General features: G+C 43.5%; 1 protein-coding gene across 2 annotated transcripts; it reads right to left on the bottom strand.

The window, feature by feature from the left end:
• Positions 1-2392: 2392 nt before the first annotated feature.
• On the bottom strand, positions 2393-15211 carry atms (RNA polymerase II-associated factor 1-like protein antimeros). 2 transcript variants are annotated; one of them, XM_089560901.1, is made up of 13 exons: positions 15007-15211; positions 14530-14622; positions 13898-14019; positions 12465-12531; positions 11346-11447; positions 10656-10761; positions 9686-9754; positions 8660-8748; positions 7433-7549; positions 7033-7158; positions 6138-6240; positions 5137-5278; positions 2393-2721 (listed from the first exon to the last, which is right to left on the bottom strand). In XM_089560901.1, the coding sequence occupies exons 1-13, from the start codon at positions 15072-15074 to the stop codon at positions 2486-2488; spliced, it is 1440 nt and encodes a 479-aa protein (XP_089417027.1). In that variant the 5' UTR covers positions 15075-15211; the 3' UTR covers positions 2393-2485. The 2 variants fall into 2 exon arrangements, with proteins under 2 accessions (XP_089417027.1, XP_089417028.1); XM_089560902.1 differs by having other exon boundaries at positions 2393-2718.
• Between the last annotated feature and the right edge of the window lie 1270 nt (positions 15212-16481).

Genomic DNA, 16481 nt, shown 5'->3' with positions numbered 1-16481 from the left:
AATTTCGATGGAGGCGACATTCCAGAGCCCTGTGTACTGTGCGATGTCAGTGCGCATTAAAGAACCCCAGGTGGTCGAAATTCTCGGAGCCCTTCACTACGGCGTCCCTCATAACCTGAGCCGCTTTGGGACATTAAGCACCCATTAACCAAACCAAGCCTTTTGCTTTTAATTTACTATCTTGATAAAATGAATTTTTAGCAGTGATTTAGCAGAGGGAAAGTATTAGCAAAGTCGTGTTTTCAGGCCATTGGCCTAGTTTTCAAATTTTAACAAAAATGCCTTTTCTCCTCAGTGAAACGCAGCTTTTACACCACTTAGGGTGTTCGTAAAACACCCTTCATTTTGACCTTAAAGGAGTAGAACCACCAAATTTTTGGCTCCATGTATTTATCTTTGGAATGGTGCACAAGACGTCAAGTATGTATGGGTCACTATAAGTAATTCGCCAATGCCAGCTAAATAATTTAAATTCAGTTCTTTCTCTCGTGTTTCAGTTTCAATAACTGAACGGCGTCCATGACATCACAGGCGAAGTAAGACAATGTTAAGGTCAGGTGAGACATACAAAAATTGCAATATAATTGCTGCTGTGTCTTTTAAATTCACCCATACTTGCACCAAATGAACATGCAGCTATTACACTGCTATTTTTGTATACTGCATGCGTCAACAATGTCTCGTCTGTGAAGTCGCAGCCACCGTCCGGCTGTTGGAACTGACAGTATGAGAGAAGTAATCGAATTATATACATTATTTAGCAGGTGTATATGAATTCCACTTGGCGATCCATACGTACGAATGTCCTGCGCACTGGTCTAAAGGACACATGGGATCAAAAATTTGGTGTCCCTGCTCTTTTAATCTTGTTAAACTTTGTATCTTGTTAAACTCAGGACCTTCCACGTCCACCGCTTACGAACCTGGGTGGCGCTGATGAACACTCTCAAGGTTACGTTACTTGTAAACATAAATACCCCCGAAAGCAGAAGATTTGACGGCCGTCGCCGCAGCTAAGAGGTAGAGCTACGGACGCGTACTTCGGAGGTCGTGGGTTCGGATCCCACCGGCGGCATGTGGTTGTTTTTTCTTCTGCTTTTCTAATCAATTAGCTTTAAGCGATGACATATTCAGTAATATTCTAAATTGATCAACACCACAAAATAAATATATAAATTTAAAAAAAATCCCCTGTGCCCCTTGGTTTCTGTGGCTGTTGGCTTCTGTCATATTTATAACGAGCCCCTCATTCCCCTTTCCTTGTTTGCTTAACTGTATAGCAGGGTAAGGCACAGAACCTTCTATTAGTCAATAAACCGACGACTGCGACTAGTTAGTATAACATTTTTTTGCAGTGGGTAGTGCTAACTTTGACAAACTACTTCGGACAGAGACAGAGAGACGACAGTTAGTCGCCTTGCTGCCAATTTCCCAAGGCACACCAGTAGCATAGCCACTATTTAAGTTAATGGATTTCACAACTGCATTTGTATGCTTACTTACCATTCTACATATTGAAATGTGCTGGATATACACCTAATAAAAAGAAAAGCAATCTAGGTGCCAAGTACGACCTCAAGGGCTTGGTCCAAGCCATGGTGGCTGCTGCGTTTTAATGGAGACCGATGCAAAAATTTTTGTGTACCGAGGTTTCAGTGTATACCAAGGGATCCAGGTGATCAAAGTCTTAATTCCTAAATTATGGCACGCCTCATGGTCCTAGAGTGCTGCTTTGACACACAAGATCCCATTACCATTTATGGGGACAACACAGAGATTACGCTCTATATTTCAAACATTTGTGTTTCCAGGGATATAGTGCGCAAAGTGAAACTGAATATACCTAGGTGGTAGATGCCAGAACAGTGTGATAAGATAACGGAGAGCTGCGTCAAGCACATTAGTTCCACACCACTTCAGCAGCTTCATAATACATGAAACAGTGTTGCAAAGGCAACAATTTGTTATTTTCATTCTGCAATTATATCGAATTTGCTACAAGAATTTATATGTGACCTGAAAAGCTACTGTTTTCAAATTCCTACGTAAAATCAGCGACAGCAAGGACTAGATACGTAGTACAACCATGAAACTGAGAGAATGATATTTGGTTTTCATCAGATTAGTTTGGTTTATGGGGGTTTAACATCCCAAAGCGACTCAGGCTATGAGGGACGTAGTGAAGGGCTCCAGATAATTTCGACCACCTGGAGTTCTTTAACGTGCATTGACATCGCGCAGTACACAGGCCTCTAGAATTTTGCCTCCATCAAAATTCGACCACCGCGGCCGGAATCGAACCCGCGTCTTTCGTGTCAGCAGCCGAGCGCCGTAACCACTGAGCCACTGCGGCAGCCTTTTCACCAGATTAGTAAGCTAAGAAGACAACCAGTAACAATCAAAAAGGGGCACTATTTATTTCGGAGCGGTCACATAAAAGCATAATGTACAGCGCCACAGTGGGAAGTTGTGGCGGAACACATACTCAGTCACTGTCACTTCCACTGCCAAAGATCTCTTCTTCATCACGACGTTTCTTCTCTTCTTCTTCTTCCTCTTCCTCCTCACTCGATGAAGAACCGGAGGCTGACGATGAAGACGATGATGCCGCCGACTTTTTCGCCTCCGACTGGGCTGGGCTCTGTTCTTCGTTCTCAGCGCCACTCTCCTCGGCCTCCGATTTTTCTTCGGCCTCGGCCTCCGACTCTGCCTCTGAGTCTGCTGCAAATGGTGGAAAGCGAAGCACTGCTGTGAGCAATTTGTGATAAATACATGCATAATTACTGCCTTATTACAAATCTACTCCACCTTGGGGGATTCCCCTAAACATTTGACCAACACTGTTCCCACTTCGAGTTATTGATCAATTCGCTCTCGCCCTACAATAAGCTTGCCGTCCCGGTTAGCTGAATTGGTAGAGCGACTGCTCCAGTGAAGCGGTGGTCTCGGGTTCAATCCCCGGACCAGGACGAATTTTTCTTGAACTACGAAGTTTCAGAGAAAGCTGTATAGCTTTCCTTTGTAGCCGTTTGGCTGCGTTTGGATGGACGACGTCAATGAGTAATTACTCCCTTATTACAGATCTACTCCACCTTGGGGGATTCCCCTAAACATTTGACCAACACAGTTCCCACTTCGAGTTATTGATCAATTCACTCTCGCCCTACCATAAGCTTGCCGTCCCGGTTAGCTCAGCTGGTGGAGCGACTGCTCCGGTGAAGCGGTGGTCTCGGGTTCGAACCCCGGACCAGGACGAATTTTTCTTGAACTACGAAGTTTATGAGAAAGCTGTATAGCTTTCCTTTGTAGCCGTATGGCTGCGCTCGGGCGGATGCCAATGAGTAATTACTCCCTTATTACAAATCTACTCCACCTTGGGGGATTCCCCTAAACATTTGGAACATAAATACATTGCATTCACTCGAATGCAGTGCAAGTTTTGTTTGTTTTTGTTTTTCTGATGACAGAGATAAAAATCATCCCTCGCTTTATTATTATTAGATAAATCATTTTTTCCTCTTCCGTGCTGGAAAAAGTGGCATTCACATTACAATCGTGGTTGTACTACATTAACCCATACATTAGAAACGTTGGATAAAAGCTAAGAAACTTCCTGAATCTCATCAGAAATTGTCGTTTCAATGTAAAAACGTAAAAAAGATTTATTAAGAGAAAGATTGTTGCAGAACAATTATGTTTAGCTCATTTTGATGATTTATGACTGTCTTAAGGATGATAAAAATTGGTCGCAAATATGCATGCACAAGCAGTAAATCGAGCAAAATTTTGAAACTGAACTTATATACAAGTAAACTTCCAGTAACTCTTGCAGCTTATATGCTGACGTTGCTTCAATAAATATGTCGGAATAGACCATTTAAAAATCTTCAAGTATGACAGCAATTCATGAGGTTTTGCAAGAAGAAATGAAAATATTCACTTTTTTACACTCCGTACGGAGCGTACCACAGGTGATACAAGGGGCTTTATGGGATCAAAGTAAATTCAATACATTGCTGGCCTCCTACACTAAGCTCAAAGCCTGCGTAAGGACTTCAATACAGCATTTTAGTGACTTAAAACTGTGTGCTACTGGGCTAAAATCAGAATGCAGCAAATGACAAACGCAGAAACAAATGATGATCACAGGTATCCGGCTCAATCCATCACAAGAAAGAGATAATCAGGTCAATCTGCTGACCAGCCTAAATTTTAAAGACAATAGCTTGAACCAGCTTGAATAGCTTGATGGCACATGGTCCCAGGCAAGTGACCACAGTCGTGCTGTAAACTCATTTCTTGATTACAGCCTTATCTACCTCTCTAGAGATCTGCAGAACTGACTTGTTCAGATCCAGTTTTAATCAGTGGCACTTTGACAAGTTATAAAGCCAACGCTATGACAGATTTCACTGATCATCTAACATAACCAGGTTGGTCTCACCGAGTATCCTAATCCCATGAACTTAAGTACACCAGCTCTCATAAAAACTCCTGCACTCCCCTAAATATTGGCAGTCTCTTTGCATCAGATGATTGTAATAAGGGGAGCACAAACTCCCTTACGGCTTCCCTACAAGCTACACCATAACCATATTCTCCTCTTGGCAGTACACCATGTAACAGTCTTCCACGGCACAGTGTAGGCAACAGTTATCCTCCCCTTACCCTCAACACACTTCCAAAGTGCTGGTAGAGGGACAACGATACACTTACAGCTCAGCTTGGCAGCAGCGCCAATTCAGTTTTTCTCTCTCACAGCTCATCACACCTCTCTTTACAGCCACATAGTTCAGATAACTGTGCATTGCATATACCACATCTCAGGTGCTTTGCATTTCATGACAAGCCTAGGCACTGGAGCAACATGCCTGCCGATGGTGTGATACCCTCAACCCCAGACCGTCTCAAGTCAATCATTACCCGACTCTTTATGTAATGCCACCTGGGGGAGGGGCCTTTGAGGGAGGTACTACAATATGTGTGTGTGTGTGTGTGTATACACACACACACACACACACATATATACACACAGATTAAAAATTTAACAAAACCCTATCGCTCCCTGCAAAACCATCATGAGAAGAGAACAAAAGCCTGTAGACAGAGCATCACTGATTACCACCCAAGACTGACCTTTGCGTTCGGCAGCTTCCTCCTCTTCTTCCTTTTCTCCCTCTGCTTCCTCCTCTGCCTCCTCCTCCTCTTCTTCCTCTTCCTCGTCCACTTCCTCTTCTTCCTCTTCCTGTGGCTGGTCCAGCTGGGTCAACCTGGCTTGCTGCAACGGGGAGACACCGAAAATGAAGGGAGGGGGTGCAAGCAGCACATGGAACAGCAGTCAATGCAAGTAATGGCCGACAGCTGCCCATAACTAGCACAGACTGCACCAAAGGTCTTACACCAGGTTAGCTACAACCCAAAGAAGTATAAACCGATCCACTATCCCTGTGGTTTCGACAACATTGGTCGAAAGAATGCATGGCATTGTGGTGTACATTTTGCTTTGGGCCTCGTTTGAACTTCCGGTCTATCTGAACCGACGCTCTGGTCCTGCCAACATGATGTGCATTAAAAGAGTACCCAAGTGAATCCCTTTTCTCTACACAATTCGATCAGAGTTCGAATTATCGCAGTTGTAGTGCACAGGCTAAAGACATTCGCCAGCTCTCATGCCAATGCTGCACGACACAGGAAAGTGTAGACCTTAGCTAAATAACAGTCTCGCATTTTAAATTTCTACTAATTTCAGTGGGCTTTCTTGCACTAGCACGGCAAAAATATTTTAAATTAGTCCCTCAAGATATGTCCGAGCATCTGGAAGTTTGTGAAAGGAAAAAAAAAAAGCACCCTTAATTCCAGTGGGAAATTCAGTCCATTTCATTGGCCTGCACTTGGCGCATTCGCCCATCTCCAGGGACCCAGTGCATTCATTGCCAATGCATTCATTTCACATTAGTGCAGCACCACACACCTATATATAACAATACGCTCCTCGCCTTAGTGAAGAAACCTATGGGAATCAAATGCACAGAGCCAGATTTGTGTACATGGGCAACACTCCAGACTTATTTTAGCCGAAGGAATAAAAATCAAGAACATGAAAAGCATTCCTAGTCAAACGGCAGAGAACGGCTTACCTGTGTCTTGTGTTCATTTTCGTTGAGCGGCCTGTGTCGTACCACTAACTTTGAGTTGTTTGGCTGAACTCCGGGCTTGAGTCGGCGTTTAGTCAGCCGCACCCTGAAAAAGGCAGTACAACATTGTCCTTGAGTTGTCGGTGGTTAATAAGTCAGTAATACCGTTAAAGTACTGTCATTAAGTTGGCAGCCACTGCACAAATGACACTAAGACATAATGCCATTTATTTCTTCCCGTGCAGCATGAGCATACTACTTGACTAAGGACTGTAACGAACTCTGTGAAGCGCCACCCATTTCCAGTCAGCAACTGCTTACTTGAAACTTTGTTCTGATTGCCCACTTAGACTCACCTTTAAGATAACACCACTTTTACTGGTTACAACAGGATGATTTCACACACTTCCGCCATTCAGGGTTCATGTGTTAAGACTTAAAATAATAGCTGTATCACTCTGTGTCATCATTTTGTTAAAGTTGCCCACTTTGTAAAAAGTTACTGTTTTAAGCATGAAGTTTTGCAATCCTAATGGGAAGTCAGCTGCCAGTGACAATGCTTTAAAATCTTTGGTGGCTTTACAAAGGGTGGCAAGAATGCTTAACTTTACTGTTCAATTGTTTATGCCGCCTGTACATGCTCTCACCAGGTTATGGCCCTTGGTCTCTTCCGACTGAAGTGCAATTCAAAACAGACCAACGCAAACATAACAAAAAACTTGGCACATACTTAAATAAGCCAGGCAACCCTAAATTGATTAAAAATTATAGTTTGTTTTGTCACGAATTACAAAATACTGCGGAACATGAACAAGCAAGCCTTTTTTGCAGTGCTTAACTGCAAGTGAGCAACTTGTTCCAGAAACCACCACATGCCTGATGGGAAAAACAACATTACCGCGTTTCAAGCTCGTTGTAGTAGACTCCATCCTCCCGGAAGACAAAAAAGTAGTTCTCCTCGTAGCCTTTCGAAGCCTTGTTCTTGACATTCCAGTTGTACTCACGGGCCATGCGGTATTCATACCTGCAAGTGCACAAAGATAAACAGCGTTTGTTAACGAAACACTGGGGACAATATGAAGGAGGCCTATATGTAAAGCTCCTAGTTTCTTGCGAAGCTACAAACAATTCCAGATTTTTCTACAAGGCTTACAAATGCTAACTCTATTAAGAGACTCTGTTAGAGTTAGTGTTTGTAGGGCTTTTGTGAGCTGAACTAAACAAGATGACGTGCCATTGGCACTTCGTGCATCTTAGGTTAACCAACTCCGCAAGAACTAAAACTCAACCACACTCACTCATCGTCGTCCATGTAGTCCATGCCTTCTTCGGCATCTCGTTTCCGCTTCTTGATGGTATCCTCCGTCGGAAGGAAGTAGGCGACGAACTGTTCTCCGCTCTCATCCATCACACCCCTGCATTGTAGAATGGCATGTCATGTAGGATCAATGCACGCAAGTCGTAGTGTGACAAACGACCTTTATTATGCATAGAAGCAATGCATTCTGCGATAAAAAAACTGCGCAGACACAGACTTTTGAAACAATATTCTGAAGCAACAATTTTTGCAGATACTATCACTTTTAGCCCTCACTGAAGTGGAGCTGTAGATGGTAATTTAGTTATAACTTGTGTATTGGCATAACATACCGTAAAAACCGGAATATAGGTCGACCCCCCAACTAGCCAATTCTAAAAATGAAAAAAATCCTTTTCAACGGCAGAAGTACCGAAAGACACCCTTACCTTGAAACAAATGCGACTCAACCGGCTGCACAATGGTGACAGTATTTATTTTCATTTAGATGCTGCTCGTATGTACACCTGGCCAATTCTTTAACAGTATCGCGCGACCATCGACTCGCGTGCTTGTCAGCGCCGGATGACAACTGGTTCTCGCTGCCCACGTCCCATAGAGCATCATCCTCTGTGCCATCTAGTGCATTGCTTATGCTGCATTTTCTAAAAGACTTGTACGCCATCTTTGCGGGGAGAGATTTCCATGCCGAAAACACCCAACCACAAACCAAAATAATTTTGTGACAACGGAAACGCAAATTGGCGGTGCCACAATGCCGCCGTACCGCGCTGCTGCTGATGGCAATGGTGATGGAGGCTGTTGACTTCAGCCGCCCATTGTTGCAAGACTTCTGCAGTTTTTCCGCCAATGACTGGTATATAAGACAGGGGTCGACTTTTTGCCATCATTTTTCGAAAAAAGTTCGACCTAGATTCTGGTTTTTACAGTACTAACCTGTGAGAGGACATGCACTTCGACATCTGGCCAAAAAACCCTTATACGACGAACAGGAGCACACTTTAGTACACCACACGTCTGGCAACGAGACCACCTAGTCTACAACCACTCCACAATTAAGTACGCTGCTGTGCTTAAAGTTATAAAATCCGTCGAATGCGAAATTACCAGCCACCCCAAGACATGCATTTCACGAAGATGCTGGCTTAAAAGTCTAGCTAAAAAAAAAATTAAGATCAAGACAGCACGGCAGGACACACTAGGTCACCTGATCATGGCCTGTGACATCTCTTCGAGTTGCGTGATCGGTGCAGGGTCAGAGTCAAACATGACTTGAGCAAACGGGTATTTCCACAACTGCAGGGGGGGAAAAAAAATAAAAGAGATGCAAACAGAGAACTCACACAATGATGCAGAAAGTCAAGACCAACAAATCAAACTTTGCCCTGTAGCTGTCACTGACTCAGGTCTTTACTGTGACCAGGTGTCTAATGGGAATCATGTCGTTTCAATCCATACCTTAAAGGAATATAGATATCTAATTTCTGGGTGAGCATTTTCATTGTAATGATACGTAAGTCGTTAGTATAAACAGATAACCATGTGGTATTGGCCTAAAACAGCTAGTTAATTTATAATCGAACGCCTCTCACATGCTATTTTGGTTTCAACAGCCGAACGATGGCTGTGGTATCAAAGTTGAATATAGGTCACGTGAGGCATGAAAAAACTTCGATACAATCGCTGCTTCGTCGTTTTAATATATTACAACGCTAAAGTCGACCTGCCACATGAGCGGGAATGACAACAAATGAAGAAGCAGTGACTATAACACAATTTTTTCATAGCGCACATGACCAATACAGAACTTTAACGTCACAGAACTATTGGGATCAAAACCGAAACAGCATGAGAGAAAAATTCATTATAAATTACTTAGTGGTCATAGGCGAATATCGCATGGTGATCTATGTATAGCAATGACTTGCATAATTGCAAAAAAGAAAACATGCCACCAAAATTAAGTGTCTATACTTAAACGCAAGTTTGCTGCAGCCAACTGGTGCAAACTGAACGAAATGTACTCAAGAACAAAATGAACAACATAAAACACCTGTCCAAGTTTCAAGTGAGAAACATGAGATAACAGTTTCAAATTCCTCCATGGCTACCAAATGGAAGCCTTCAACTGTAAGGGAATACGATAAGAATAACAAAACTACATCTGCTGCAGTACTGGTTTTGCAAGATGGCTAACACAAACTTTCAATACAACACGAGCACACTAGCTCACCTCAGAGTCTGGGAAGAGCGGAAGAACCTCCACCGGCCGAACATTGGGCTTGCTGTAATGGGCTTCGATCTAGACAAGGCAAGAGAAGAAAGGGTTAGATCACGGTACTCTAATGCACCAAGTAGCAACAGTCTAGCAAAAGTATGGTTGTGGACAGCATGTGACAGAACAAACTTTTTTGCACCAGACTGCATATTTTGTGATTATTTATCAGCTAAATTTGAAGCTGATTGTTGCATATTATATGCTGAGAGGAAAAATACTTAGAAAACAGAAAAAACTGCGCTTGTCTTACATAGTTCTGCTGTAAGCAATAAATGAAGCTGAAACTTTGTTCCCTTTCATACTGCTCACGACTGTACAGTACACACACGTGAGCATGGCACTAATAATACAAAACTCCTTTTCTAAATCTGTTAAATGCCATTTTTACATTCAATTCTTTATGTCAGATAAATAACCTTAACGAGCCAATGCGGAATAGCTCTAAATAGAAGGAACTAAAGCCACATACCCCCAGTATGGACAGTTTCTTTACGCTAACCAAGATAATGGCATGAAATAAAACAAACTGAAAGATGCATAATACAAGAGAAAAAGAAATAAAGCAAAAACAAACGAAGCAAACTGCACTAAAGCTATGTCTGCACAACAATGCCACTGAAATTCTTGAAATAAGTTCTTGAAATAAGGTCTTGAAATAAGTTCTTGAAATAAATAGTTATTGAAATAAGGTCATTGTCTCTTCAGTCACAACATTAAAAAAGCAAGTTAGTTTTGACAATGCTATGTTGCAGCTCGCTGCAAAAAGGGCATTAGTTCACATACTGGTTCAGCTATGAAGTTTGACTTTAATACAAGTAAGCAAAATGAAAAAAAAAAATCATTTCAAGCAGTTAAGCACAGTGTTGGCATCAAAGTGAAAAGGAATTTCTGAACCGCAAAAGCGACAAGAAACAAAGCAACGCACCGACTTCTGAGCTTCTTCAAAAGTCTTGTTGATGGCATTGATCTGGCTCTCCCGGTCCATGTACAGGTCCTCTTCCTTGAAGAGCTTCTTAACATTGTAGCCGACCCTGTATGAGACACAGGGCATTTCAGTTTTCACAGAGAGACACCATCACCTTCAATGCTGGGCTGTCTACCCAAACATTCTTTCACAGTTACATCCCCTGAAAACAATTTAGTGGGCAAAGGATACCTTAGATAGGTATATTTATAAAAACTGGCTGCGAACTTCAATGAAAAGTTCCGCGATAAGAGCCAGAGGTTTATTCAAGCTGGCAGCACATGGAGAGCTCCTGCTTGTTATCATCATCAACAACAGCAGGACAACTATATCTCCAAGAAGTCATGCCTGGGCCACTCGTCATGTCCCCACCTGATTCATTATCATCCCCTACATCTTCCGTCCATTGGAATTGGCTCCTCTACCTTTACATTTAATTTCAAGCCTTTCCACTAGACTACCATAACAGTACTACCACAATAAGAACACAACACACTGGCCCCTAAGGGAGCTTCATGGTCTGCAATCTTGGCATTTCATCATTATTTTGCGCTGATGGAAAACATTTATATCAACATTCTGGAGTCAGCACTGTATTCAGACACACCTCAACTGGCGGCTCGAATAGACTGATTTTCGAGTGCCACTCACTTTGTCTCGGTGTTGACGCCGGTCTGACCGTATCGACTGAACTCGGTGGCAATGTACTCGGTCTTTTTGAGCCAGGGGACGACCAAGTTGTGATGCCTCGACCTGTAACCAAAAGAAAACGAAAGGAATGGCAACAGCCACGACTGCGTCAGACACACAAAATTATATTTTATCAACATGTACCAGGTGAATGCAACTGAATAAATGAAGCCTCGAGCAGCCTATGAGTATCGAGCGTTAGCAATATGAAACGAATATTGAGTCATTAGCCATCTTCACTATATCTGGCACAAATTTTTTTATATCCGGATATCTACTTTTTTGATGCCAACATATACAGCGCAAGAAGACAAATCGTTTGGCACCACTTCGAATGTCCTAAGTCAATTAGATTGGCCATAATGAACGTTGGAAGTTTCCCGAAGTCACGGTTTGAGGGACCGAAGGTCGTCGGTGCGAATCCCTATGATAAGCTAACGCTTGGATTCTACTAGTAATATTATGCTCCGTAACGTGCTGATCGTTTGGTACCACTCCGAACATTCTACGCTAATTAGGTGGTCTACATTTTATGTACCAATGGTACCACCCACTGGTACCACTTGAATGACTGTATGTTTCATACTAACACGACCTTGAGTAATGTGAGTATTAGAGCTAACACTCTAAAATGTGCGCATATCTTTCTCATCTTCTTCACGAACACCAACTGCTTAGTCATAGTAATGGGAACGCCAAGTGGTAAGATACCGAGATAATTTTAGCGACCAAATAGCAAGAACAAAGCTTGAGATCAGGTATAACTCTCAGCTGAATTGGTTGCAAATGTAAAATAATGTTCCACTTTCACAAGTAAATAACCGCAGCTACTACCCTAAGAATATAGTTATCTTTGAAGTATTGTATAACAGCCTGAGTTGCATACCTACAAGTGCACTACAGCACATAAGTGACGCCTTGCTATCAGCCCAAGGCTTTCTTCATAATGACAAGAGCACCAATTAAGTGACACTGTGGTACAGCCACACTAAGAGCACATGGGAACTGACAACGATGGGTCTTTTTTATATTCAATTCAATCTAATGATCCAGGATTTCATAAACTGATGATTGCAATACCGTTTGGAGTCTTGTGGTGTGAGAGAGTCTTCTTCCAGCAGTTTCTCATCGTCAGGATGCAAAACGGCTGCACATAAAAAAGCAAAGAAGTAAGAAAAGTGATCTTAGAAGCACCCTCTCTCTGATGGAAATCGGTGTGCGCACAATGGCTACATTACATGATAACAGCGTGACTGTATCTCGCGGTGTCGAATGTGCTTGGTGCCGCACATGTTGCAATGCATGTACTACTTACTCTACAGCCGTGACAAAGACATCTGAACATGTCTGACTGTGACCACGAGTCTGCTCAATTACTGGTTGCCTATGCTGATTCCTTACTACACTTGAAAAGTACATTTTTTAGTACTAGTTTGTTATCCCATATAAGCCCAAACTTCAGTAAATTGAAATATTTCCTGATATAAATTATTTAATTCAATTCCAAATTTAGAATCATCCAACTATTGATGAAAAAATTTATCTTAACACTGACTTTTGGTCCGACCTACTATGTAGCCCACTAGGCAAATGCATGACCTATTGCACGTGGTAAACCTTGCAGCATTTGGCATCGACTCTAAGGTCACATTTCGCATCACGCATTGTCATTTCCCAGGTGAAAATCTTTCCCAGCTCAACTGGTTTATAAAACAATTCCCAGCTGGTTCCAGTTGGTTCCAACTGGAACCAGCTGGGAATGACAATCTGCCAGTCTTGTTTACTTTTCTTGCAGAATCACATTATGGCCAATGGGGATGAGTCTGCTCACTGCTTCCAGAGAAGACTGGCGACACCTGCTGAACGCATGCAACACACAAAACTGAATGCACACAATGCAACACTTACAAAAGAAATGTTTCGAGCCTCTTGAACGTATCCTAGCAGGCACAAGCTTTTATAGGATAAAAATTATAGAGTTACTTCACAAAAAAAAAGGGATGTTCTTTATGTAGGACACTTGGAATATATGGGTTAATGAACACTGCGTGATGGTACCACTGCACAGCACTAAGAAGTCAGAACCTGCATCGATCGCCGCCAAGCTGATTCACAATCAGCTGTACAATCACATAAACTACCACAGGTCGAAAAACTGTTGAAAGCTTCTACTTTCGTGCCTATACATCAGTTGTGTGTGAAATGCCTGAACGAAAGTATTCATTGCTATGTTTACCTTTTTGCACACCCTCAATTCCTGTTACAGCATTCAGATAAAGAATAACAATTACAGAAGCCATTTCATTACAGGTAGCCTTGTAACGAGTTTTGAATGCATTCATAATAATTGTTGCTAATTCAGTGTGCTCAGTTCTGGCTGGAACTGGTCCTAGTTCTAATGATAGAAGGGATGCTATTTCTTTCCAGGCCTCATTCCCAGTAATCATTAATGCCCTGATAGCAGTGTATTGTCCCAGTTGCATGTGAATCTCGGACGAAACAAGAAAACTCACCATTCGGGTCAATCTCATATGTCTTCGGGTCAATGAGGTCAATCGTAACACCGAGGTCATGTTCAGTAAGCAAGTCATGCTTGTAATTCCGCTCAAGTGACGTCGCCTTGTAGGAAACGAATCTGATGGAAAAATGCATGACAAAGGTACAGGCAGGATTTTGACGCCTGCAAAGTTGGCAGTAATTAAAGTAGAACGGTTAAGAGCCCAAATGACACTTTCTGCTACAGCCACTCTGTGTTTACAACTGTCAATCACACACGGGAGGAAACTCCCTCAAAAGGTACAGTACACAAAAGGCTAGCTCGTGAGGCAAACTTGACGCTGAACTTGCAAATACTCCTTTTGCACTGCTACTTCAATATGTAGTGGAAAAAGCATATGTTAAAAGCATATTTTTGCAGGTGTTCCTTCCCTTCATCACCCATTTCATTACCTTGTAGCAGAGGCTGACTGCCCAATGCGCTCAGTGTGACAGGTGTACTGCATGGACTCTTATACGAAGTATTTGAAGCATTTCGCTGCCCAGCGTATACATCATTTAAAAAGCTGTGCAAACGAAACCGCAAGACTACACGTCATTAAGAATTATACAGTAAAAAAAGAGAACAACACCCGAAGGCTGTTCTTACCTGTTCGGTTCGAAGGGGTATGAGATGAACTTGGGATCGAATGGTATATCGGGCAAAGTATTGCAGTACTTGACTCGACAGACGAGCTCCGACCTTCGAAGGGCAAGATTTACGCAGGAAGGAAGGAATTAGAGCGATCACACACTGACCCGCCGCGGCAGGTAAAAAAAAAAAACGCAAATACGTTTTTTGTTTTTGGTAGGAAGACGAGTTTTAAGCAAAGCGTGCTCATTCCTCCAGTTTGTTCGAGGCAAGGATAACGCGATACTCTGAAGCAAGTTAAAACAGGGACAATACGCACAAGTTACTTTCGGATTAAGCAAGCTTATTGAGATGTACCTGATGAACAAATACGTTCGTTAGGTAAAGTATGAGGCTGGTAAAAGCAGAGCCGGCACACAGTACGCACAACGTTCCTTTCGCAACTACGCGACGGCAGAATGCATGGTGCGACATTCGTTCTACTGCAGTACTTACCGGCGCTCGCCGGGCTTCTTGCGGTCTCGCTCTACCGAGGACGACCCGGACTGTATTGTGGGAGCCATGGGAACTCCGCTCTGTGACAGTGATTACGTTAAGCGCAGCAGTTTTTCCTCACAGAGTGCGCGTGAAACGGCTACAAAACTTCAATAACGCCATGGCCACAAAGGAGCCATGACGGCATTACCATGTCGATGCCTCATCGCCTAATGTGCGAGGGTTTAGTTTCGATTTTGTGACCTTCTGGATTCGCCCGTGTTTCTTTGAGCAGCGCTGCCATCGTTAGCGATACAAAAACAGAACAAAAGTTTGGTTTCGTTTGGTTAATGGTTGTTTAAAAGCGACTCAGGCTATGAGGAACGCCGTAGTGAAGGGCTCCAGGAATTTTGACCAAATTGGTTATGAGAGGGAGGTTGAGGTCCTTATTTTGCATCCATCGTGCGGGTACCTCTACGAGTCACTGGTTCATTCTCTCGTCTTTCACCTCATTCTCATCCTTTCCCTGACGGCACGGTTGAGGCGTTCACCGAAAAGTCAAGTTATTTCTTTTCTTCATAATTTTCTTTCGTTCAGAGAGAGAGAGAGAGAGAAACAACTTTATTGCCATAGATTGGCGGGATTTAGGGCAGGTGGGCTTGGTGTGGCCCCCAGGTGGGGGCGACTTCCTGGGCCCACGAAATTAGTGCCAGTTGAATGCTCTTGTCTGGCCTTCTGAGGAGTTGGTTCCATCCTTCTTCGGAGGGAGCTAGCAGTAAGGTTCGAGGGGGCGGATTTCCCGCGCAACCCCAGAGGATGTGTGCCTGGGTGGCGATTGCTCCCTGGTAACAATTTTGGCAGACGGGGTCGTAGTCCCCGTCTGTGATTAGTGAAAGTCTAGAATGGCTAAGGATGGAGTGTGTCTGCAACCTGCGGAGCAAGGTGGCTTGCGCTCGATTCAAGTCGGGGTGTGGAGGCGGGAACTGGCGTCTCATCTCTCTGTAGAGGTTGGTACTTTTGGCAAAGGTCTGGGGAGCCTCGGCAAGAGCGTCTGGGTCCGTGGGGCCGGCCCCCCGGTTGGTTAGTCCTCGGGCTAGTCGGTCGACCCCTTCGTTTCCAGAGTTTCCCTCGTGGGCGGGTACCCAGACCAGGTTGATCTTTCGTTCAAGTTGAGGCTGCAGCTGCAGCTCGGTGGGGCGTGGGGGTTACTCAACACGTGGGGCGATGGAGGCGGTCGGGCTCAGTGTAGCGGGAGGACTCCCACCAATGGAAACCGTGAGGGATGGGGGCATTACTGACGGATTATTGGGTCACTTGGGGGGGGGGGGGCGGTTCCATTGGAGCCAGTTACTTCTTTGACCTTCTGAGCTGAAAAATAGAGTTATACTGTTCGTATGTAAAATTTCACGTTTTGGGGTGGGGGAATTCGTGTGGGATGTAGTGCGGTGACTTAGAGGCGCGAGGGTAGGACCATATCATGTGTTTATGCTTTCAGG

The sequence above is a fragment of the Amblyomma mixtum genome, chromosome 9 (genome assembly GCF_055824585.1).
Source record: "Amblyomma mixtum isolate Tamu chromosome 9, ASM5582458v1, whole genome shotgun sequence".
NCBI lineage: Eukaryota > Metazoa > Arthropoda > Arachnida > Ixodida > Ixodidae > Amblyomma > Amblyomma mixtum.
The sequence above is the reverse complement of the archived record's forward strand: the minus strand, read 5'-3'. Positions and strand labels throughout refer to the sequence as shown.

What these genes read in the sequence shown, in the direction of transcription:
- atms (XM_089560901.1), bottom strand. Translation starts at nt 15,074, where the DNA reads ATGGCTCCCACAATACAGTCCGGGTCGTCCTCGGTAGAGCGAGACCGC. An exon ending in AAGAAGCCCGGCGAGCGCCG is followed by an intron (nt 14,623 to 15,006) that starts GTAAGTACTGCA and finishes TGCCCTTCGAAG; the next exon opens with GTCGGAGCTCGTCTGTCGAG. An exon ending in TACAACGAGCTTGAAACGCG is followed by an intron (nt 6,241 to 7,032) that starts GTAATGTTGTTT and finishes TGCCTTTTTCAG; the next exon opens with GGTGCGGCTGACTAAACGCC.